At 42.2% G+C, this 24,799-nt stretch overlaps 1 protein-coding gene across 7 annotated transcripts in view; it reads left to right on the top strand.

Annotated features, from left to right (window-relative positions):
* Positions 1-24,799, top strand: part of efr3a (EFR3 homolog A (S. cerevisiae)) — a 175,720-nt gene that overhangs the window by 41,131 nt on the left and 109,790 nt on the right. For 5 of the 7 annotated variants that reach the window (XM_069921661.1, XM_069921658.1, XM_069921660.1 and 2 more), the window contains 2 exons: positions 10,746-10,822; positions 23,578-23,705. In XM_069921661.1, coding sequence (XP_069777762.1) covers positions 10,746-10,822; positions 23,578-23,705 — 205 coding nt within the window. Of the gene's footprint in view, positions 1-10,745; positions 10,823-21,655; positions 21,712-23,577; positions 23,706-24,799 lie in introns of those variants that run through there. The other 2 variants (XM_069921662.1, XM_069921663.1) reach the window with 2 other exon arrangements.

Genomic DNA, 24,799 nt, shown 5'->3' with positions numbered 1-24,799 from the left:
CGCTCCTCCCCCCGCCCCCGCTCCTCCCCCCGCCCCCGCTCCTCCCCCCGCCCCCGCTCCTCCCCCCGCCCCCGCTCCTCCCCCCGCCCCCGCTCCTCCCCCCGCCCCCGCTCCTCCCCCCGCCCCCGCTCCTCCCCCCGCCCCCGCTCCTCCCCCCGCCCCCGCTCCTCCCCCCGCCCCCGCTCCTCCCCCCGCCCCCGCTCCTCCCCCCGCCCCCGCTCCTCCCCCCGCCCCCGCTCCTCCCCCCGCCCCCGCTCCTCCCCCCGCCCCCGCTCCTCCCCCCGCCCCCGCTCCTCCCCCCGCCCCCGCTCCTCCCCCCGCCCCCGCTCCTCCCCCCGCCCCCGCTCCTCCCCCCGCCCCCGCTCCTCCCCCCGCCCCCGCTCCTCCCCCCGCCCCCGCTCCTCCCCCCGCCCCCGCTCCTCCCCCCGCCCCCGCTCCTCCCCCCGCCCCCGCTCCTCCCCCCGCCCCCGCTCCTCCCCCCGCCCCCGCTCCTCCCCCCGCCCCCGCTCCTCCCCCCGCCCCCGCTCCTCCCCCCGCCCCCGCTCCTCCCCCCGCCCCCGCTCCTCCCCCCGCCCCCGCTCCTCCCCCCGCCCCCGCTCCTCCCCCCGCCCCCGCTCCGCCCCCCGCCCCCGCTCCGCCCCCCGCCCCCGCTCCGCCCCCCGCCCCCCGCTCCGCCCCCCGCCCCCCGCTCCGCCCCCCGCTCCGCCCCCCGCTCCGCCCCCCGCTCCGCCCCCCGCTCCGCCCCCCGCTCCGCCCCCCGCTCCGCCCCCCGCTCCGCCCCCCGCTCCGCCCCCCGCTCCGCCCCCCGCTCCGCCCCCCGCTCCGCCCCCCGCTCCGCCCCCCGCTCCGCCCCCCGCTCCGCCCCCCGCTCCGCCCCCCGCTCCGCCCCCCGCTCCGCCCCCCGCTCCGCCCCCCGCTCCGCCCCCCGCTCCGCCCCCCGCTCCGCCCCCCGCTCCGCCCAACTTTTTATTCAGGCATCTGCATGATCTTCTGATAAAGGGCTCTGGCCCAAATCATCCATTGCCTTTTACTTCCTCTGGATGCTGCATTACTCCTGCACTTTGATGTAGTCTCTTTGAATATTATCCTTAACAACCATTGCTCTATTTAAAAATAAATAATATGAGTCATTTTTGAAAGAGTTCATCTGAAATTTATTGTGGAATCCAGAGCACCCTTAAATCTGATAATTATTCAATTCCAAATTGAGAAAGAGCTGTTAATTCTTTAAAGTTGTGTAATCTTCACTTGCAATCAGCAACAGTTAATGATCTTATTTGTTGCCTCTGTGATGCCCTATAATGACTAATGCAGTGGTAATGATGCAAATTAATGAAATGATAGTTGAGAGCTCCAAAATTAGATGTTTTTCTTCATTGCTTTTTCTCCAATTTGTTATCTGGTTCTAGTTTTTTTATCTTTTTTTTAAAAAGCTCCATTTAAGATTGAGTAATCTTTAACAGTATTTAAATTTTATACCAGGTTCCATTACATCAGTTTGACCCAATTATATCAGAAGAATGTACATTATTAGTACACAGTAATTGGGTAAAATAAATGATAGTGCCTTCTATTGATTTTTTTTAACACCATTTTATTTTTTCCATTAGAACCATTATTGAGATAATAATTGCATTAAATATAAACATAACTAGGGGGTAGAATGATCCTACATACTCAAGCTACAAGTGTGAAAAGAACATGCACATGACCTAATTAACTCTTCACTGACAGTGATCAATTGTTGAGCATCACAGTATATGTTTTCTATTTGTGTATGTCATTTGTTGAACAGTTCTTTTCCTGTTCTGTTTTTAGGCATTTGTGTGTCCAGTTTTACCACCGTTGTTTTCAATCCCGTGGTTGTACTTTATTGAAAGTTAATGTATGCATCAGTTACTCTGCTGTTTCTTTTAACATAGGAACAGGAATTGTTTGGTCTGTTCCTCAATCATTCTACTCTGCAGCTTGCATCCACACATCTACCAACAAAATACACTAAACTTTATAGAACTAGATGTACACTGCATCTACTTTGTTGAGGTGAACATGATATCTTAGATCTGATCCTGTGCAATAACTTGGGTAAAATTAATGATCTGGTAGTTATGGATTCTGTCAGAAAGAGTGATCACAATATGATTGAATTTCTTATCCAAATGGAGGGTGCAATAGTACAAGCTAAAACTAGTGTACGATGCCGAGTCAAGGGAGATTGCAATGGTATGAGGGAGGAGTTGGCTAAGCCTACATTGGGAACATGTATGCTTGGACAAATAAGGAACAATGGAAGACATTTCAAAGCTATTTTTCTTCACCACAGAGCTCAAACAAAGAATATTGGAGTTTTTTAAAAAAAGACAGTAGGGGAAGGGAGAGCCAGCTGTTAATCAGTAACCCTGAGGAACACCACTAATCACGGACCTCCAGGCAAAATGTGTTCCTCCTAACGCCACCTTTTGTTCTCTGTGGGCAAACTAATTCTGAATCCACACAAGCAGGTTTCCCTGGATAAGCCTACTATGGGGAGATGTCAAGCACCTAACTAAAATACATATGCACCACATCCATTGTCACGTCCCTTGATCAACTTCTTTCATTTCCTCCTCAAACTCAATTAGGCTTGAGGCATGACCTGGCTCTCACAAAGCCATGCTAACTATCCCTTAGAAACTTTTTCTTCTATATATGCTCATAAATCCTCTCCAATAGTTTGCCCACCACTTGTGCAAGACTCACTAGACTAGAATTCCCAGAATTCTCCCAATTACTTTTCTTGAACTTGTGAACCACATTTGCCATCAGCCAATCCTCGGCTACCACTTCTGTGGTCAGGGAGAATTGAAGGAACACTCCCAACATCCCAGCAATCTCTTCCCTTCCTGGAGTAACCAAGGGTCCTTGAACTTGTCTATCCAAATGTTTTTTCAGCAGCTTCAGCACTTCATCTTTCTTGTTCTGGCTGAACTCCTATTCACCAGGGTCCCCCACTCTCACGAACACTGAAAGTCCTCACCCTGTCTGCCTCCAGGCACATGCTCTCACCTTTAACCCTGACCAGTCCTACCCTCACTCTAATCATTCTTCTGTTCTTCACTTGCATGAAGAACTTCTCAGAGTTTTTCTTCATCCTACTTGCCAAGACCTTCTAATATCCCCTTCTAGCTCTCCTAGGTCCCTTCTTAAGTTTCTGCCTAGCTACCTTGTTCTCATGAGCCCTAACTGATTTTTGCTTCCTAAACCTGTTGATGCTTCCTTCATCCTCTTGACGCTGTTCCATCTCTTGTCAACCATGGCTCCTTTACCCTATGATTCTTTCCCTGTTAGAGTGAGAGAAACCTATTGAGAACCCTGTGCAAGTGGTCCTTGAACATCCTCGACACTTCTGTGCATTTCCTCGATAGGATCTGTTACCAGGTTCATGTCTAATAACATTGTAATTTGCTTTTCACCAATTAAACTCTTTCCTATTTCATCTGCTCCTTTTCTTGTCCATAGCTATTGCTAAACGTCAGGGAATTGTGGTCACTGAACATCCACCTAATGGCCTGTCGCCTGACTAGGTTCATTACCCAATACTAGATTCAGTACGTCCTGTGTGTGAGAGAAGTTGAAGTCTGCCATAACAACAACCCTGTTACTTTTGTACTACTTCAAAATCTGCCTGCATATCTGCTCCTCAGTTGCCTGCTGCAAGATTAGGGGCCTCCAGAATTCTCCCAATAGAGTGGTCACTCCCTCCCTGTTTCTGATTTCTACCCATAGTAACTCAGTACATGACCTCTCCACTGGCATCTATGGGGCCTCCAGAATTCTCCCAATAGAGTGGTCACTCCCTCCCTGTTTCTGATTTCTACCCATTTTGCCCTATCCACTGCTGGTCCTTCCCCACAATCTCACTATACATTGCATCTACCTTTTCACCAACTGCTCCATCATCTGGCCTAACATTCTGGTTTCCATCTTCCTGCCCAGTGAGTTTAAATCCACCCTAACAGTTCCATCAAACCTGGTGCAAGGAGATGTGTCCCCTCAACTTTAGGTGCAACCTGCTGTTTTGTGCAGGTCATGCTTTACCCAGAAGAGATGCCATGTTTGTGATAACTTTCTAAATTCTCTGGACTCCAGGCACATCCTTGCAGATTGAAAGATAACAAATGTGATGCTGTATTCATACCTAAATGAAAAGTTAGCTTAATGTCTGAAGTCAGGAAAATGCTTGAAGTTGTAGCGAAGCATTCTATACTGAGCTACTATAGACATTGGTGTACACGCTGTGGAATCACTGTACACATTGTCGCTGATGTATACCCTGGGAAGTTGATGTACGCAGTGTGGAGTCGACTGCAAGACTTGCATGCTGGGCTTATATATGTGACTGCTTCTATCATATGGACCAGAAGTGACATCATCAGTTATGTCATCATCCCAGATAAAAACCTGTGTTGGGTGCAGGTCAATTTCCCGCATTTTCCACAGCATGTCTGCCATTTTGGAAGTTGTTTCACTTGCTGGTAAGTGGGTCACCACGTGCCTCCCACCCCCCCCCACCCCCACAGAACTGGCAATCCTGCTGTGGACCCCCAAAATCTTCCTTTTCATTTGGGCAGCCTTCCTCCCCACCTGAACCATGACTGGCCCATCCAGATCCAGATGGGCAGATTTGAGGCAGTCATTGTCAAAAGCTTCCTCTTTACCTCCAATGTTCAAAATGTACGTCAAACCCTTGCGTCTTTGTACTTTGAAGGGTCCCTCATACAGATGCTGGAATGGTGTTCGGTGTGCTCCTTTCAGTATGCAAACATACTTGCAGTCTTGCAAGTTCTGTGATATATAGGACCTGGCTTTACTGTTTTGAGATGTCGGTATAGGCACTAAAGAACTGAGCTTTTTGCGGAGCTTGCTTAGGTCCACTGCGGGCATCTCTTCCTGTTTTCCTGAGTCTGATATGAATTCTGCAACCATCAGGGGTACGCTATAGACCAACTCTGCCGATGAGGCGCCTACATCATCCTTAGCTGCTGTTCGTATGCCCAAAAGTACCCACGGCAATTCGTCAACCCAGTTAGGTCCCTGCAGACATGCCATAAGGGCTGATTTCAAATGCCTGTGGAACCTTTCTACTAGTCTGTTGGATTGTGGGTGGTACGCAATTGTATGATGCACTCCGTTCCAAGCAGGGTGACCATTTCTGACCACAGGCTTGATGTGAATTGGGAACCAACGTCAGACATGCTGTGTTCTGGCAGACCGAAATGTGCTATCCTGGCAGAAATTAGGGTCCTGGCGCAGGGGTCAGTAGTCGTATCTGCCAGTGAAACTGCCTCTGGCCACCTCGCGGCCCTATCCACTATAGTGAAGGGAAAACTGGAACCACGTGACACTGGCAGGGGGCCACCCAAATGCTGACCTGTTTTCGAAGGTTATACCACACAAGTCTGTTGGCTACCATCCGGACGATTGTTCTGATTGATGGATGTGCCAACCTGTGTAACGCATCAAATACCTGCCGCCTCCAGCCCACCAGATCGATTGGGCAAGGATGACCTGTAGATATGTCACATAGGAGTTTAAGCTCCCGTGTCTACCGGAATATCTTCCATCCTCAGGTTTGAGTCTCCTGTTCTGTAACACGGAATTTCTTTGTCTGCCTGTTGCACTTTTGTGAGCGCAGCATATTCCATCCCTTGGGCTAAGGTCTGCATGGATTTTGTATGGCTGGGCGAGACAGTGCATCTGCCACTACATTGGCCTTTCCTGAGATGTGTTCGATGGCAGTCTTGAACTCAGAAATAAATGATGAATGTCTCTGTTGACGAGCTGACCATGGATCTGATACCTTAGCGAAGACAAATATAAGTGGCTTGTCGTCTATGAAAGCCGTGAAATGTCTGCCTTCTAGAAAGTACCTGAAATATCTGATAGCTAGGTGCAGTGCCAACAATTCTCAATCAAAAGCACTGTTCTCGAGTTCTGGTGGTCTTAGGCACTTGCTAAAGAAAGCCAATGGTTTCCAATGCCCATCAATGTACTGTTCAAGCACCCCTCCTACTACCATACTGGACACAACCACCGTCAGGGCTGTCGTGACATCTGCTCTTGGATGGACCAGCAATGCAGCTTTAGCCAGTGCTTCCATGCTGACGATTCTTTGTTCCAAGTTGCATCCCCTGCCTTGCTTGACACCAGGGCAAAGAGGGGGTGTGTGATGTGAATGCCGATGGTAGAAAGCGGCGATAAAAGTTCACCATTCCAATGAATTCCTGGAGACCTTTAACTGTGCTGAGCTTAGCAAATGCCCGGATCGCCTCGACCTTTGCCAGTAGATACTTTGCTCCGTGTTTGTTGATTCTATGGCTCAGAAAGTCGATGGTCGCTAACCTGAATTGACACTTGGCTGGGTTGATGGTCAGCCTAAACTCATTCAAATGAGTGAAAAGCTTGAACAGGTAGGACAGATCCTGATGACTGTGGCTAGCGATAAGTATGTCATCTAGGTATATGAAAGTAGTCGAGATTCTGTCCTACTCTGTCCATTAAACGTTGGTAAGTCTGCGCGATATTCTTGAGTCCAAAAGGCAACCTTCTGAATTCAAAAAGGCCAAAGGGTGTAATAATGGCCATTTTTGGAATGTCATCTGGGTGGACCAGGATCTGATGATACCCCTGGACTAGGACTAGGACCACCTTGGAAAAGATGTGGGTTCCCTGCAAATGCGGTACTGGGTGGTGATCCAGTGCGGTAACCTCATTCAACCTGCAGTAATCACCACAGGATCTCCATTCACTGCAGCCTTGGGTACCATGTGGAATGGGGAAGCCCAGTAGCTATCGGACTGTTGTACAATACTATATCCTCCATCCTTTCAGACTCCGCTTTGGCCAGACGAAGTTTATCTGGAGGGAGCCTGCGAGCTTGAGCATGCAGTCTTCAGTTTGTATGTGGTGCTGCAACCTTTTTTTGGCCTTGCTGAGGTGAACTGCAGGTAATTATTGGAGGGAATTCCACCAATAATCTGGCAAATTCATTCTCCGAAAGAGTATCGGCGTCTAAATACCTCATCTAGGGCGAAGGTCTGGAAAGTGTTGGTGTGAACGAGGCTTCATCCCTCTAGATCAACCAGCAGGCCACATGCTCTGAGAAAATCAGCTCCCAGTAGCAGTTGTGAGACCATGGCCAATGTGAACGTCCACGTGAACTTAGCATCGCCAAACTGAAGCAGGATATGACATGTGCCAAATGTCTGGATGGTACTGCAGTTTTTGGCTTTCAACAATGGCCCAGGTTTTCTGTTGATTGTGTTATGCCCTGAAGGGGGAAGCACGCTGATCTCAGCCCCTTTATCCATCAAGAAACACTGACCAGAATGTCTATCCCAGACATACACAAGGCTGTCTCAATGGCCAGCCGTAACAGCCATTAAAGACAGTTGGCACCGGCGTTTCCTTGAAATGCACAGGGAGGGCAATAGCAGCAAGCTTCTGTTCCCATCGTTGATGGTAGAAACACCAATGGGTGCTATTTTCATCTTATTGTCTCCAGGCTGACTGGTGGTCTGAAAATTGATTTGATCGACCCTGCTGCCGGTCTAATGTTGGAATTGCACGGTCTTGCTGCTGTGAGCGGGGTCTGGTGACCTGTCCTACTGATGTCATGGGCTTTCTTGTTTAACTTGCCATAGAATATCAGCACGGGCCGCAACCCTCCATGGGTCACTCAAATCCTCGTTGGCAAGCACCATGTGGCTATCTTCTGGCAACTGCTCCAAGAAAGCCTGCTCGAACGTGAGCCAGGGCCTTTGTCCTTCCGCTAGTGCCAGCATTTCATTCATGAACTGGGTCCTGTCTCCCAACCCATCCTAGTGAAGTGAATGGGTTACTCGAACACGTCATGAGAGGCCAAAGGTATGGACGAGTAGACTGTTGAGTGCCATATACTTGCCTTCCTCCGGAGGCTGCTGCAGAAAATTAGAAAGTCTTGATCCAGGGCACCTATTACATAGTAGTACTGCATGGAATCAGATGTTGTCTGCCTCATCTAGAATTGGGATTCTGCTTGGTCAAACCATACATGTGGTTGTGAAGTCCAAGACATTAGCAGTTTCAGAGCCACAGCATGCATCAAAGAAAATTATTTCATGTTGGGGTCCAAAGGACAGTTGTTTCACTAATGTAGTGAAGTATTCTATACTGAGCAACTATAGACATTGATTAACATGTTGCCAAATTGATGTATATGCTGGGAAGTTGATGTACACACTGTGGAGTCTAGTGCAAGACTAACACCTCCAGGCTTGCATGCTGGGCTTGTATACATCACTGCTTCAGTCTCATGGGCCGGAAGTGACATAATCAGTTATGTCATCAGCTCAGATAGAAACCTATGTTGGATACAGGTCAATTTCCAGCATTTTCCACAGCATGTCTGCCATTTTGGGAGCCATTTCACTTGTTGGTAAGTGGGCCATTGTCATCTGGAAAGAATGATTCAGGAAGCATGGATTCAGGAAGAATCGGTTATGTTTCACAATGTTACTAATGTTCTTTGAGGATATAATCTGCAGTGGATTGTGGGTTTCCAAAATGTGTTCGATGAGGTGCTGCATGAAAAGCTTTCCCATAAAAGAAGGTTGCAAATAGATGAGGATAATATTTTAGCATGAATAAAGGATTGGTTAACCAATACAGACAGAGTTGGGATAAATTGCTATTTCACTGGTTGGCATTTAGGTAAACAGAGTGCCACAGGGATCAGTGCTCAAACTGCAGCTTTTCATGATCTATATTAAAGATTTGGAAGAGCGCACAGAGCTATCTGGTCCAAGTTTGCTGATGTCACTAAATTGAGTGTGAAAGCAAATTGTGCAGAGGATGGAGAAAGTCAGCAGAGAGACATACACTAGTTGAGTGAGCTGGCAATGGTCTGGCAGATGGAGTATCAAGTTGGTAAATGAAAGATGGTTCATTTGGAAGGAAAAATTATAATGTAAATAGTGAATGTAAATGCTGTTGAGCAGAAGGACAAGGGTGTGCTTATGCATGTATCATAAGATTGGTTTATAGATGCCACAGGTTATCAAGGAGGCAAATGCAATCTTCATGCAAGAGGGATTGAATTTGCTCAGAGTTGTAGAACATTCCAGCACAGAATTCAGACCTTTCAGCCCTCTGGCCTGTGCCAAATTATTGTTCTGGTTTGTCTCACTGACCTGCACCCATTCCATACCCCTCCCATCCATGTACCAAGTATTTCTTAAATATTAAAATTGAGCCTTCATTCACCACTTCAGTTGGCAGGTCATTCTATAGTCCCACCACTCTCTGTGTGAAGAACTCCCCCCCCCCCCCCCCCCTTAACATTTCCCCTTTCACCCTTAAGAAATGTCCTCTAGTTTTCATCTCAAATTAACCTTGGTGTAAAAAGCCTATTTACATTTACTCTATCTATGCTCATCATAATTTTGTTTACTGTACCTTTATCAAATCTCTCCTGCAAGGAATGAAGTCCTAACCCGTTTAACTTTTCCTTGTAACTCAGTTCTTCAAGTTCCAGCAACATCCTCGTAAATCTTCTCTTTCCTGTAGTTTGGTGACCAAAACTGCACACAAAACTTATCTGTACTCAAATCTTTGATTTATGAAGGCCTATGTGCTAAAAGCTCTCTTTTCAACCTTATCTACCTGTGATGCCACTTTCAGGAAATTGTGTATTTCCAGATCCCTCTGTTCGACTGCACTCCTCAGAGCCCTACTGTTTTCTATGTGCCTACCTTGGTTTATCCTTCCAAAATGCAACACTGAATACCAGTCTGCATTAAATTCCATCTGCCATTTTTCCAAGTAGTCTGGAAACCCCTGCTGACTTTGAAAGCCTTCTTCACTACACCTCCAATCTTTGTGTCATCTACATTTAAAAGCTGAAAGCTTCTACTGCAGTTACACAGGGCACTGGTGGGGCACTATCCTGGAGTTCTGTGTGCAGATCTGTTTTTCTTGCATGAGAGGATATATTAGTTTAACTTGGGTGCAGAGAAGGTTTACCAGATTGATTGCAGAGATGAGAGGCTTAGCCTGTGAGGAGAGGTTGAGTCACCTGGACTTTTACTTGCTGGAATTCAGAAGAATGAGAGGTGATCTTGTATAATTGAACAAAATTATAAAAGGAATAGACTAGATAGAGGCAGGAAAGCTATTTCCACTGGTAGGTAAGACGAGAGCTAGGTGATGTAGTCTCAAGATTTGGGAGAGTAGATTTAGGACAGACGAGGAGGAGCTGCTTCTCCCAGAGATGATTGAATCTATGGAATTCTGTCAAAGGAAGGAGTAGATTTTGGCTCATTAAAGATTTTCTACAATAGGGGAATTAAAGATTGAGGAAAAAGCAGGTAGGTGGAGCTGTGTCCATGGCCAGATCAGCCACAATCTTATTGAATGGAAGGACAGTCTCAATGGCCGGATGGCCTACTCCTGTTCCTATTTCTTGTGTTTGTATTTCATGAGCCATGTTACAGCTCTAGGTTGTCTATGTATACTGTAGTTCTTCTATAAATCCTCATTGCAAACCTACACAAGTCTGCTTTGATCTTCAGTTAATTCCTGTTTTATTCTTTCTTTGGTTTGAGTTGTTCCTCCCTTGATGCTTGAATTTTGTGCATGTTACTTCACTACTGTTGTTGCAGCTCTGTGACTATTGGTGATTTTCTTCATACCAGTTGGTTTAAAGTCTGACTTTTCTATTTCTGCAGGAGTATGTGGCTGCTGTGGTGCCTTGCGCCCAAGGTACAAACGCCTGGTAGATAACATTTTCCCTGAAGATCCAAAAGTAAGTGAGTGACAACATTTAGCTGCTGAATGTTTTTATATTAATAACATATGTTTAACCTGTTGCACTGGAGCTATGCTATCAAACTATAACTGTTATCACTGAAAAATTGCCAACATATTGCTCAGCCAAGCCTAATTTGATGTTATAATTAACATATTAAAAATAGTTGGCACAAGCCATTATTGAAGCAAATATTAATGGTCCGGAGACCCAATATGTCAATATAAGTTGACTATTTATCTATCTATTTATCTATCAATCCTTTGGACTAAATCATTGATGTACTAGATTTTATCTCTTGTTGTTGGGTACTCCTCAAGCAGATGGGATGAATTTTGCTATCATTTGTAAGAATGAAGAGCTAGTGAGGGAGATTACAATAGCAGTACACAGAGTGATGTGCAGATGTGGTTTTCAGACTGAGGCATGTGATGAAATTGTTTGCATGGGAATAGGTGCGGGGTCCATTGTTGTCCTGCATTTATATAAACCAGTGGTTCTCAACTGTTTTCACTCACATACCACTTTAAGTAATCCCTATGCCAATAGTGATCTGTGATTAGTAAGGGATTGCTTAAGGTGGTATGTGAGTGGGAAGGGAAGGCTGAGAATCACTGCTCTAGACCCAATTGTTACTGAAATATTTTGCTTGAAAAAAATTGTCATTGGACCATTTCCTTTGGAGTTATGAAACCATAATGAGTCAGTTAGGTTCAATTTAAACAGTAGTTTTCAACTTTTTCTCCCTTTTTCCCCCCCTCCCTCACCCAACCCCCCATTCATTCAATGTTCAATCTATATGATACATTAAACCCGTTAAACAACGTCGTCACATAATAAAAATAAACAAGAAATTTGTGTCTTCTACTTTTACATACTGGGTCAGTTCATTTTGTTGTCTTCTCCTTCTGTCCTTTTAGGTGGTGGAGGTCCGTGGTAGGATTTCTCTATTGTGTTCCATGTATGGTTCCCATATTTGTTCGAATACTGTGATGTTATTTCTTAAATTATAAGTTATTTTTTCCAATGGAATACATTTATTCATTTCTATATACCATTGCTGTATTTTCAGGTTATCTTTTAATTTCCAGGTTGACATAATACATTTTTTTGCTACAGCTAGGGCTATCATAATAAATCTTTTTTGTGCTCCATCCAAATCGAGTCCAAGTTCTTTATTTCTTGTTTTACTTAGAAGAAAGATCTCTGGGTTTTTTGGTATGTTGCTTTTTGTGATTTTATTTAATACCTGGTTTAGATCTTCCCAAAATTTTTCCACTTTCTCACATGCCCAAATTGCATGTATTGTTGTTCCCGTTTCCTTCTTACAGCGAAAACGTCTGGTCTGATACTGTTGGGTCCCATTTGTTTAACTTTTGGGGTGTGATGTATAGCCTGTGTAACCAATTATATTGTATCATGTGTATCCGCGTGTTTATTGTATTTCTCATAGTTCCGGAGCATAGCTTTTCCCATGTTTCATTCTTTATCTTTATGTTTAGATCTTGTTCCCAGTTTTGTTTAGGTTTACAGCTTGTTTCCTCGTTCTCCTTTTCTTTCAGTTTAATGTACATGTTTGTTATAAATTTTTAAATTATCATTGTGTCTGTAATCACATATTCAAAATTGCTTCCTTCTGCTAATCTCAGACTGTTTCTTAATTTGTCCTTCAAGTAGGTTTTCAGTGGTTGAAGTAAAAACAATGCTGGAGAAACTCAGCAGATCAGGCAGTGTCCTTTATGTATGGAAGAATGTCAGCAGCCGTCCCTCTGTGACTCCATCATGCACTGATCCCTCTTCACTAATCAATCACTATCCTGGCACCTTCCCCTGTGGCCACAAGAGGTGCCACTTGCTCCCACACCTCTTCCCTCACCACGGTCCAGAGCCCCAAACAGGCCTTTCAAGTGAAGCAATGTTTCACTTGTATATCTTCAGGACTGATTTACTGCATCTTGTTCTCCATTTGTGAGATGGGGTGTAGATTAGGAGGTTGCTTGGATGGACTCCTTCACTCTGTTTGCACCAGTGACAGAGACCTCCCAATAGCCAACTATTTCAGTTCTGTGTCTGGCCTTGTGTACTATCCCACCAAGACCACCCACAAATTGGAGGAGCAACACCCTGATTTTCTGTCTGAGCACTCACCTGCCAGATGGCATTAACATTAAATTTTCCAGTTTCTGCTAATCTGCTCTCCTCTTTCCCCTCCCTCCCTTCCCATTTCCAGTTCTCCTCCCCACCCCCCTCTCTTCACCTAGCCTTCCCTCCTCCCCTTGATTGCAGGTGTCCTCTCCCTCTCTTCACCTATCAACTTCTGCCTTTGTGACCACTCCTTCCCCCCCTTTATTCTTGCTCAGATGCCTGCTGACATTTTTCTATTCCTTGATGAAGAGCTCAAGTCCAAAACGTTGGTTATGTACTTTTACTTTTGCTACATAAAGGAGTTTCTCCAGCGTTGTGTTTTTTACTGATTAACTGAATCAGTGGACTTAGGTATGGCAGATGGAGTTTAATTTGGATAAATGTGAGATGTTACATTTTGATAAATAAAATCAGGAAATATTTGGGCTGTAAACGGCAGATTTATGGGGTATACACATCAGCTTTGGCAGGGAGTGCAGGCCATTACAGAGGATGAACACCATAAATGGCTGTGCTACTTTGTGCCTTGATGAGCTGAACACCTATGCCCACTTTGAGAAGGAGAACCCAACATTGCTTATGAGAATCCCTGCAGAGGCTGAGGAGTCTGTGATATCTGTCACTGAGGCTGACATCAGAACCTCATTCAAGAGGGTAAACCCTTGCAAGGCATCAGGCCCTGACAGTGTATCTGGCAGGGTACTGAAAATCTGTGCCAATCAACTAGCCGGAGTGTTCACGGACATTTTCAATCTCTCATTGTCACAGTTAGAGGTTCTCACCTGCTTCAAAAGGGCATCAATCATCCCGGTCGGTGCCCCAGAAGAGCAGTGAGTTGCCTCAATGACTAACACCCAGGGCATTCACATCTACTGTGATGAAATGCTTTGAGAGGACGGTCATGGGCATAATTAACACGTACCTAAGCAAATGTCTAGACCCACTGCAATTCGCCCATCGTCACAATTGCTCCACAGCAGATGCAGTATCATTGACTCTCCACTCAGCCCTGGATCAACTAGAAAACAAACGTACATATGGCTGCTCTTCATAGACTACAGCGGCCTTCATCACCATTATCCCCTCAGTGCAGGTCAACATGCTCCAGACCCTTTGCAATCTGTGTAGTCTGCATTCGTTAAAGCTAATATTTCACTTTTAATCCAATTTATCTTGTATTCTGAAACTTTCCCATAATTTTCCAATTGCAAATGCAGTCTTTGTAGAGAAGTTACTGGCTCTGTCAGATATATTAATATATCATCTGCAAAAAGACTCATCTTGTTCCACTCTGAACTCTTCAATATTTGTGTTTTGTCAAATAGCTTCAGCCAAGGGTTCTATGGTCAGTACAAAGAGGGCTGGTGACAGTGGACATCCTTGTCTACTAGACCCAGATAGTGGGAATATTGAAGATATTTGCCCATTGGTCACAGCCTTAGACTTTGGATCATTTTAAAGAGTTCAAATCCAATTTATGAATTTTTGACCTAATCCAAATTTCTCTAGTACTTGAAAGAAAAGGTCCCTTTCCAATCTATCAAAGGCCTTTTCTGCATCCAAGGCAACTTCCACACTATGTTCACCTCTTTTCTGGGCCAAATGGATGAGGCTAAGAAGTCTTGTTACGTTATCTGCTGATTGTCTTTTCTTCACAAATCCTGTTTGGTTTTTTTTTATTAATTTAGACAGAAATTTATTCAATTTGTTTGTCACAGCCATAACTAATATTTTATAATCAGCATTTAATAGAGATATTGGTCTGTATGATGACAGTTTCAATGGATCCCTATCTTTCTTAGGAATCACCATTATTATTGCTGCTGAAAAGGATTCTGTCAAAGTATGTAATTCCATCGCTTGGATCAGTACCTCCATAAAAAGAGATATTAGCAGATCTTTAAATTCTTGTAAAATTCTGGTGGAAACCATCTTCGCCAGGAGATCTATTAACATGTAATAAGTAATGCTTCCTCTATTTCCAATTGTGCAAAAGGTGCATTTAATTAATTCTGCTCAGTTAAATATAAATTTGGCAAAACCAATCATGACAAATAATCATCTAATAATCATTACATCTCCTTGTGATTCCAATTTATATAATTTTGTATAAAATGATTTAAAAGCCTCATTAATTTCTAATGGTTAATAGGAGATCCTATTAGATTGTTTCAATCACATTGATTGTATGAGAAACCTGTTCTGTTTTCAATTGCCAAGATAGGACTTTGAGCTCTTTCCTCCAACTCGTAATACCTTTGTTTAGCTCTCATTATTATTTTCTCTGTTTGTGAGATATTATACTCATTTTTTACTAATGAGTGCCCTTCGTTTTTGTTCTGAACTCCATAACTGTCCTTCTCCAAACAGTGTACCCCTTTTTCTAATTTATCTCTTTTAATTTTCAATGTATAACTAATTATTTGACCCCTTAAATAAGCTTTTAAGGATCCCCATATAACAATTTTTTTGGCAACAGAATAACAATTGGTTTCACAGAAAATCCCAATATGTCTCCTAATAAAATCACAGAATTCTGATCTTATCATCAACAATGGATTAAAACGCCATCTCCCCTTGCTTAGGAAAATTGAGGAGGATTTAAATAAATGGGTCACTCTGCTGATAACATTGATTGGTAGAGTGAGTTGCATTAAAATGAATATTCCCACATCTACAGTACCTCTTCCAGACCCTTCTGACACCGCTACCAAAGAAATTCTTCCAAAATTTGAATAAACTAATTATGAAATTTTTAGGAAAAGGTAAGTTAGCTAGAATCTCCATTGAAAAATTAACTTTAAATATTATTATTGGGCAGCCCAGATGAAATTTGTCATTTCCCTCTTTGACGGAAGAGACCAGCCTTCATGGGTAGAAATTGAACTGCACAAAATCGGGGAAAGAGTGGCAGAAGATTTTATATTTAAATGGGCTGTTAATTTTATTATAGCTGGAAAAGAAACACCAATAATTAAACACCTTTTGAGTATCTGATATAAAATGAATAATTTAATTGGTGCAAGAAAAGAAATTACTCCAAAAATGCCCTTGTTTTAGAATAGACTAATTCTTCTAACTATGGATAATTTAATTCTACATACATGGTTCCATAAAGGGATCAGATATGTAGAAGATTGTTATGTACAAGGGCAATTAATGTCATTTGAACAATTAAAAAATCAATACAATATTTATAACAATTCAATTTTTTGTTACTTTCAATTAAGAGCTTTTCTTAGAGAAGAATTAGGTCCAACTATGACATTATCAGAGTGCAGTGAAATGGAGATTTTAATTCAAAAGGGGACCACGAAGAAGTTCATATCAGTTATATATTCTTTAATCCAATTGGATACTCCTAAAAAGGAGTTACATAGACCAAAACAAAGATGGGAATCAGACTTGAATATTAATATTGATGATAAGACCTGGTTGAACTTATGCTACAACTATATGAGCAACACAATTAATGTAAGATATAGGCTGGTGCAATATAATTTTTTGCATCAGCTATATCTTGCCCTGTGGGGTAAAAAAAATTAAATCCTAATTTTTCTGATATATGTTTCGGATGCAGGGAAGAAACACATACTTTTTTACTTTCCACCTGGTCATGTTCTAAATTGAAACCCTTTTGGGAAAACTTAAGAGCTTTATTAAATGAAATTATTGGGAAACAATAGCCTCCAAGTCCAGAATTGTTTCTTTTAGGAAATATTACGGACGCAAAACCTACAATGAGGCTGTCCAAATATCAATTCAAGTTTCTTAAAATTGTGTTGGCACTGGCCAAGAAATGTATTGCAGTTACCTGGGAGTCTGATTCTCTCTTGGAAATGGCCTGTTGGAATACTGACATGCATAGTTGTGTTTCCCCTGGAGAAAATTACTCACAACTTTTATTTATTTTCACGTGTCGAGGCTAGGAGTAGCAGAGATTTTAGAGCTTATTTATTTATTTATTAATTACGCGTAGAGACTAGGAAAGGTGGTACCATGAGAAAACCATTGAAATAATGTGGGAGGATCTGTCTTTTCATTTAAGTAAAATGGCTCTTCTAGCTAAAAGTGTAGAAAAAGCTATAGCTTGATAAGCAGAAGTAGATAAACCACCTACATCTGTAATTCCAAAATGAGCAGTTAAGTGGTTAAGTTGTAATTGAATAACCAGTATCAATGATAGTTTTAGAAATATCTTTTCAAAATGTTTCTAACACAGGACATGACCAAAACATATGAATTAATGAAGCCACATCAGTATTATATCTATCACAAGCAGAGCTTGCATTAGGAAGATGTTGGCTAGTTTATCTTGACGTACAAGCTTTTTCACTGCTACCATCAGATTCTTGAATGATCAATGAGCAAGCTGCTGCCTTGCCTTGAGTTTTCATGCAGTATTTCTATTTACTTTTGTCAGGTGGTTTATCTGAACGTTTTGACTCTGACGCTGCTGCAAAACAACAAATTTTGTGACTTGTTCATGACAGTAAATTCTGATTCTGATTTGTAGGATAGAGGTAGTTTGTATAGTTTCCTGAAAGGAGTGATATCGATTGATAGGATGGTGGTGAAGACATTTTGCGCTTGTGCTTTCGTTATTCACTGCATTGAGTATTGGAGATGTGGTTTCTGTAGATGTGGTTGTGTAAGAATGTGATTCATGTAATGTTCCTGGGACTGGAAGGTTTGAAGGAGAAGCTGAATAGGCTAGAAGCCCTGTCCACTTCAATGACATCATGGAGTGTGAAGATTAGTCAGTTTTTCTCTGCAGAGTGGAAGAGACTAAACTAGAAGGCAAAGGTTTAAGGTGGGTAGGCAGAAAGTTAAAAGGAACAAAGGCAAATTTTTCACTGAGGGTGGTACATGTATGGAACAAACTGCTGGAGGAAGTGATAGAGACCGATACATTTGTGTGTAAAAAGACATTTGGACGATATATCGATTAGGAATATTTAGAGGAATATGGGCCAAATGCAGAGAGATGGGACAAGCTAAGATGGGCAACTTGATTAGTCGGGACAATTTGGGCTGAAGGGGCTGTTACTGTGCTATATAGCTCTATTTTTAGAACTCCTAATGAACACACATCAAATATTTTAGCAAGATCATTATTTAATGTTCTGTCGTTAATTTCCCTGATAATACTGTCCTATTGTCTCATATTATGGTTGGTATTGATTATAGTGAGTTATTTTAACACAAATTATTGTCCATTTTGGATTCTGGATTGTGAGATGTGAGTTGAAAGTGCTTGAAGGAATACTGTTTATCACTTCAATTAAATGATTCTTAACAGATTATTTGTCTTATTGTTGGATATCATTTCCATCTGGAGATTAAAACTGTCACATTATTTCTTCCAAGGAGAATTAGTGATGTATATTCTTACCAGTGAAGTAGCTTTAAAGAAAATTGAAATACAAATTAAAGAGTAATGAACAGTAAGTAAATAAATAAAGTCAATTGATAGATTTGCCTTTTTTGTGATTCAAGATAAGAACCATATTTTTTCAGTTTTGTTGAATTAAAATGATATTGTGCCAGACTTAAATTTTTACGTTAGTACAATAATATGCAAATATTTTTAAAAAAAAAACATTAATGGCTTCAAAAATTATTTAGGTTACCCTCTATAATTGTTTCTTTTTTCATTTTTGGAACAACACTGGAGCAAATTGCCCAGTTGGAATGTGCTACTTGTGATTAACAGTATATTTTGAATAGCTTGCAGTGGACTTTCTGATGGAAGGTGTGGGACCATAAATACTGACTTTTATTTTTGACTCTCTTTCCACAGAATGCTGCCTGACAAGTTCTAATGCCTGTTTTACAGATTTCTTGCACCTGTAGTTTTTCTTTCTTTATTTTTCCTAAGACCATGTACATGTCCCAGTTCAGGGCATTCTATATTAGAAATATTTTTTTGAGCTGGAAAACAGTCGAATGCAGGTTAAATATGAACATTTCTTTGTTAGCAGATGAAGTTTTTTTTTAAAAAAAAAAGTGCTCTGTCTTATTTGCTTAGATACATACAATTGCATTGACCATATTTTCTAAGGCAGCAGCTCTTCCTGGAAAAAGCAATCCGCAGTATGGTATTAAAATAGTATCACACTGTGTGGTATTCCACCTGGAGATGTCATTTTCTGCATGCAAGAAAATCAATCTGTGTTGTGTTCAGGGAACATCTATGCTTGAATTTAGATTTATCGTTGGAAATTTTGTACCAATGGAGTCAAAATTCACCATGCAGATAATCAACTTTGGGCACATTAATTATACAAGATTCAATAAATTAGAAAAGCTTTTATAAACCATGAGAATTGTAATGAGTTTATTGCCATAAGCACAAGTGCAATGTACATGTGCACCAAAATTCCTTCTTGCAGCCTAACGGATGTGTAAGATATACTAAATATAATAGTGTAAATTAAATTAACCCAGTACAGAAAGAGATAATAAATATAAAATGTAGATAAATATTCACAGTAAGTGCAAGAAAAAAAATGTGACATTTCAACAGTGCAGATGAATCTTTTTACGATCCCGGAGCAGTCCATGGTTAGGGTAGTAAGGGGAAGTTCAAAAGCTTGAAAGCCATTACAAAAGAACTGTTCTTGAACCTAGAGGTGCTGAATTTTAGGCTTTGTACATTCTTTCCAAAGGTGACAGTAAGAAGAGGTTGTGATCAGTGTGATGGAGGTCCTTTACAATGTTGGTTTACGTGGATGCCTTCAGTGGATGGGATGTTAGTCTGTGATGGACTTGGCTGTGTTTGCTACTTTCTGCACTTTAAATGCCAAGCCAGTCCATGATGCGACCAGTCAGAATACTTTCCACATTGCATTTGTAAATGTTGGAGTATTTGACTACATACTGAATCTGCAAACTTCTTGGAAAGTAGGAGCTATTTGAGATTTAAAAGGGGAGGCTGAGGCATTGATGTGTCTTCTTCACAATTGCCTGCTGGCTCCAGGAGAAATCCTCTGATTATGTAGACTCCCAGGAAGTTGAAGATTCTAACCCTCTCCACTGCTGATCTAACAATGAAGACGGGTACTTAGTTCTTCGGCTTCCCCTTCCAAAAATGAACAATAAACTCCATGGTTGTGGTGCCGAAGAGAGGAAGATTGTTCTGGCATCAGCCAATTCAATTTTCAATCTCCATTCTGTTTTCTGACTCTCTAGTTTTTTGGCCAACAGTGGTGGTGACATCAATGGATTTGTAGATTGAGTAGCTAAGTTCGCTCCAACGCAATCATGAGTATATAGGGATCAGGATCTAAGCACTTATCCTTGAGCAAGTTGTCAATACAGAAACACATCAAACTGCACAGTTCAGCACTGGGAGAGGATTTTGATCAAATAGAGGGATATAAACTTTTAAATTTGATACATTGTGGTGTGAGAAACTGCAAGTTATTGAGGTTGATGAGGGGATTTGAGGAATACATTAAATATTGCTGTTGTCATGTCAGTGCTTATTCTGCAAGAAGACTTGTTGCGGTCTGCAACATATTCAACTATTGCTTCTACCTATTCCTTTTCATGTGCTAATTAATACCTTGCATCATTACAGATAATTATTGTTCCTAAATTACAATCAGAGCAATTTGTAAGCAGATTAAGATGGGAAGTTAGGATATTGTAGTAGTATATTAAATTGTTTATTACACTACTTGTCATGAAATACAATGAAAATCTTTATGTACTACCCACTCAAGTGAACTCATAAAGCAAGCATTTTAATGATGGGCAAAAAAATGAATAGACAAATATAATGGGACTAATGGTGCAATGAATCATATGGGCAGGGTATAGAGGAAAGTACAATTTAATATATCATGCAAGGGCCTCATCCTTTAGCAGTAAGAGATCCATTTAAAACAGTGGTTCCCAACCTTTTTCAGACTTCCTCCACCTTGGTCTCTAGGCCACATTCTGAGCGCGTCTCCCCCCCCCTCCCCCAATACAATGGCACTAGGGAGGGGGTTAGTGGCAGTGCTGAGTGGGGTTGGAGGGTTAGTGATGGTGGCGGCGCTGGGTGGGGTTGGCGGGGGCTGGTGGCGGCGCTGAGACGAGGGTAGTGATGCCAGTACATTATGGCAGCCACTGAGACCAATACTTGTGAGAACATCTTGACACTGTTTATTTTGCTCACTACTGTCACCCTGAGTCTGGCCAGAAAAATTACTGCACTGGCATCTTCATGAAACTTTGCAGCAAAATGAATAATAACAAGACTGAAGGTTCAAAACACCCCTTTTTTCCTCACTGCACCCGACCGCCACCTTGGATCTTTCCATCGCCCACAGGGGGCAGCTGCACCAACTTTGGGAATCAGTAATTTAAAGTGTTTCAGTAAATGTTTAAGTGCATCAGTGTTAGTCCTTGGAAATATTATACAACTTGGTAAAAGCTGTGGCAAAAGTGTTGTTTGAAATGGTCTGTCCCTTGTGTTGATTTCATTCATATCTATTCCAAATAGTTAGCTAAGTTTGTCCTCTCAATTCACAATTGCCACCTTGAAGTAAAGCTTCTGGAATGGAACAGTGCATACCAGGAATTAAATGTATGCCTGTCTGTGGGACAATTTAGCTGGTGTTCTTATCAGATTAGAGGCTCTGATAGCTCAGTGGTTAAAGCACTCACCAGGAGTCGTGACTTTGTTTCTCCTAGGACCTCATTTCAGTGAGGGGTGCTGGACAAGGTGGCGACTCTCTGTCTTTCTTATGGTAAATAAAGTTAAAGAATTTTGTGCATGTTACATTCTCAATGTAGTGTTACGTGACAATAATGGGATCTTTACCTTCATTTTTACTCCGTATTGATAAATCCCGAGCAAATCAAGAAATGTGTTGCCACCTGGTGGTCAAAGTATTAGATACAGAATGCACTAGTCCTGCTGTGCCTACTTGGAGAAAAAGAAAATTATTGCATTAGGATACAGTGCCTATAAATGTGTATATGAAGCCAAAGGTATTTGAATGGAATTTTACTTTTAAAATCATTACACTTTAAGCACTTATAATTGATACTGTATGATGCACTTACCTTAATTTAATATTGATCTTTGTTTAAGCAGCAAGCAACCTCATTAATTCTTGCAGAATTGTTAGTATAAAGAGATGTCTGTGTTTGATCACTGGAGAAAAAGCTCATCCAGCATCTTTTAGAATTTCAAAACTGAATTCTTGCATTCACAAATAAAAATAACTCCATACCTCTCTTAATCACGTCTGATGAGGTCTTCCATTCCAGATCATCCGAGATTATCCTCTTTCTTCCCAAAAATTGTGGTTTCCTCTCTTCCATTATCAACTCAGTCCTTACCCATATCTACTCCATTTCCCACACAATTGCCCTGGCCCTTTTGCCCCTACATGCAACAAGGACGGGATTCCCCTCCTCCTCACATACCACCCCATAGCCCTCTGCATCCAACATACTATCCTTCATGATTTCCATCACCTACAACATGATCTCACCTTCAGACACATCCTTACCTCTCCTCTACCTTCCCAAGGGACCACTCTCTCCATGACCCCCCCTTGTCCATTACCTACCACTGTGACTAGGAAATACCACACTGGCGCCCACATCTCCTCCCTTTCAACCATTTGGGATCCCAAATAGTCCTTCCTGGTGAAGCAACATTTCACTTGTGAATCTGTGGGGGAATCATCTGCTGCATCCAGTGTTCCTATTTTGGATTCTCTACATTGGAGAGACTGGGTGCATTCATAGAGATCATTTCATAGAGTACTACCTTTGATCTGACTGCTGCAAAGGCGGGGATCTCCCAGAGACCAACTCCCAAACTGACATGACTGTCCATGCCCTCGTGCACTGCCAAACTATGGTCTGTGCCTTCTCCAACTGGATGGCATTAACAACCCCCCTCCCCTCTCTCCCCCATCCCTCTTGTCTCTTTTCTTCCAGCTCTCCACCCCTTCCCTCTCCATTCAGAGTGCTACCATCTCCCCTTTGTCACTTTCACCTTTTTTTTTTTTTACCTCTTGTGACCCCCCCCTCCCCCATATTCACCTCTTATCTCTTGCCTGTGGGCCTGTGCTGCTTCCCCTGCCCTCTCCTGCCATTTTGCCTTCCTGTTCCTTGCTCAAACCTTGATGAAGGAGGTCAGGCTTGAGATGGTGGTTATGTACCTTTCTTTGCTATGTTGAAAACGCTGTGTGACTTGTTGAGTTACTCCAGCATTTTTTGTGTAAACTACAATCACGGCTTCTGCATATTTTCCAGTTTAATTTCACAAATAAATTAATCTGTGGGACCAGACCTTTGTTTTTTTTTAATCTTTGTAACGAATATTTTGCAATATAGAGCATAAATTGTATGTATTTATGATTGTCATCTGCAATATCGATGCTTTGAAAGTTTGGCTGAAGAATGTTGTTGATGGTAGAGTTGACTTCTGGTAATATTTGGCTGGGAAACACCAATTCTGAAAGCAGTTATGATCTTGTCCAGAATATTTTTTTTTACCTTGAGTAATAAAACTGTTTGAGTGCATAACAACAAATGAGCCTAAAGAGTGAGGTGAGAAAAGCTGATTCTTAACTTGGTTTGTTCTTTCCAACTAGGATGGGCTTGTGAAGGCTGACATGGAGAAGTTGACATTCTATGCTGTGTCAGCACCAGACAAATTGGATCGAATAGGAAAGTATCTTGCAGAAAGGCTCAGTCGGGATGTCATCAGACATAGATATGGGTAAGTAATCTTTGGTGTTTCAAAATTATGTGGTCACTAATATGCTGCTTGCTTAAAAAGGAACTTAAATGAAGTTAAGATCTAAATAAATTGGTCTGACAGTTTTAAAAGCAAATAAAATAATAGCTTTCTGAGTTTATTCACTCCACATCTTGTGTTGGGAGAAAGGAAATGGGTAACAGCTGGGCAAATTAGGAACAACAGGTAGGTAGGCCAGGACTCCTGCCAAATATCTTGCACACTAACAGATTTTGCGTTTTTTGCTGTCAGAATTGAGTTTGTGGAAGGTTAACTGCTCAGCTGTGTGGGAGGAATGGAAGAATGAGAGGGGTACAGTTAGGGAGAAATGGATATGTCTATAGCTGCAGAAATGAATTCAATATGGTATGTTGCTTCCCTGTTGTCATTACCAGCTGCAGAGCATCCAGAAAGGGAAGGGGAAGAACCAGTAGTGATAATGTTGAATAGCAGGTGAAATTTGTGGGGGGGTGGGGGGGGGGGGGAGAAGGGTGTGAGGAATGAAGTCCTGTGAGCAGATTTTAGGAGAATAAGCAAACCAAAGTTATCAGTCACGGGATCAGACTCAGTGCCACAAAGTAAAAGCAATTGAATGTGTGGGTGGAGAAATGGAACCAGAGGGTGAGGGGCTTGGGTTGGGCTTTAGACTTTATATAATTTCTTCCGGGTCTTTTTGGGATAGGTTTAACCTAGCTTGGCAGAAAAATGAAATCTGTAGAAGGGGAAAAAAACTTGGAATGTAGAAAGCTAAATAAGTGGCACCAACAAAGGTGATTGGCAAAAAGGGTTAGAGTATCAAACCTACTTTCAAGGTACTGTATTCTGGGTTTATTTTTGTCTGCCTCCTTCTTGCACATTTAAAAATTGTGACTTAAGTATTTTTTGCTTGTGATGTGACCACAGTTTGACTATTTGTATTTTTTGTTCTTATTTCTCAAAAACTAGTTAAATTGCTTTAACCAAAATATCTCCGCCTTTAAGGCCTTGGAGCATTAACATATTAAGGACAACATCATGAATCCACTATTCCAACAAAATTCTCTTTAAGGAAAGTAGATTCAATTAATTACTGTTTT

This window comes from Narcine bancroftii, chromosome 2 (genome assembly GCF_036971445.1).
Source record: "Narcine bancroftii isolate sNarBan1 chromosome 2, sNarBan1.hap1, whole genome shotgun sequence".
Taxonomy (NCBI): Eukaryota; Metazoa; Chordata; class Chondrichthyes; order Torpediniformes; family Narcinidae; genus Narcine; species Narcine bancroftii.
Note: the sequence above shows the minus strand (reverse complement) of the source record. Positions and strands in the feature narration are given on the sequence as shown.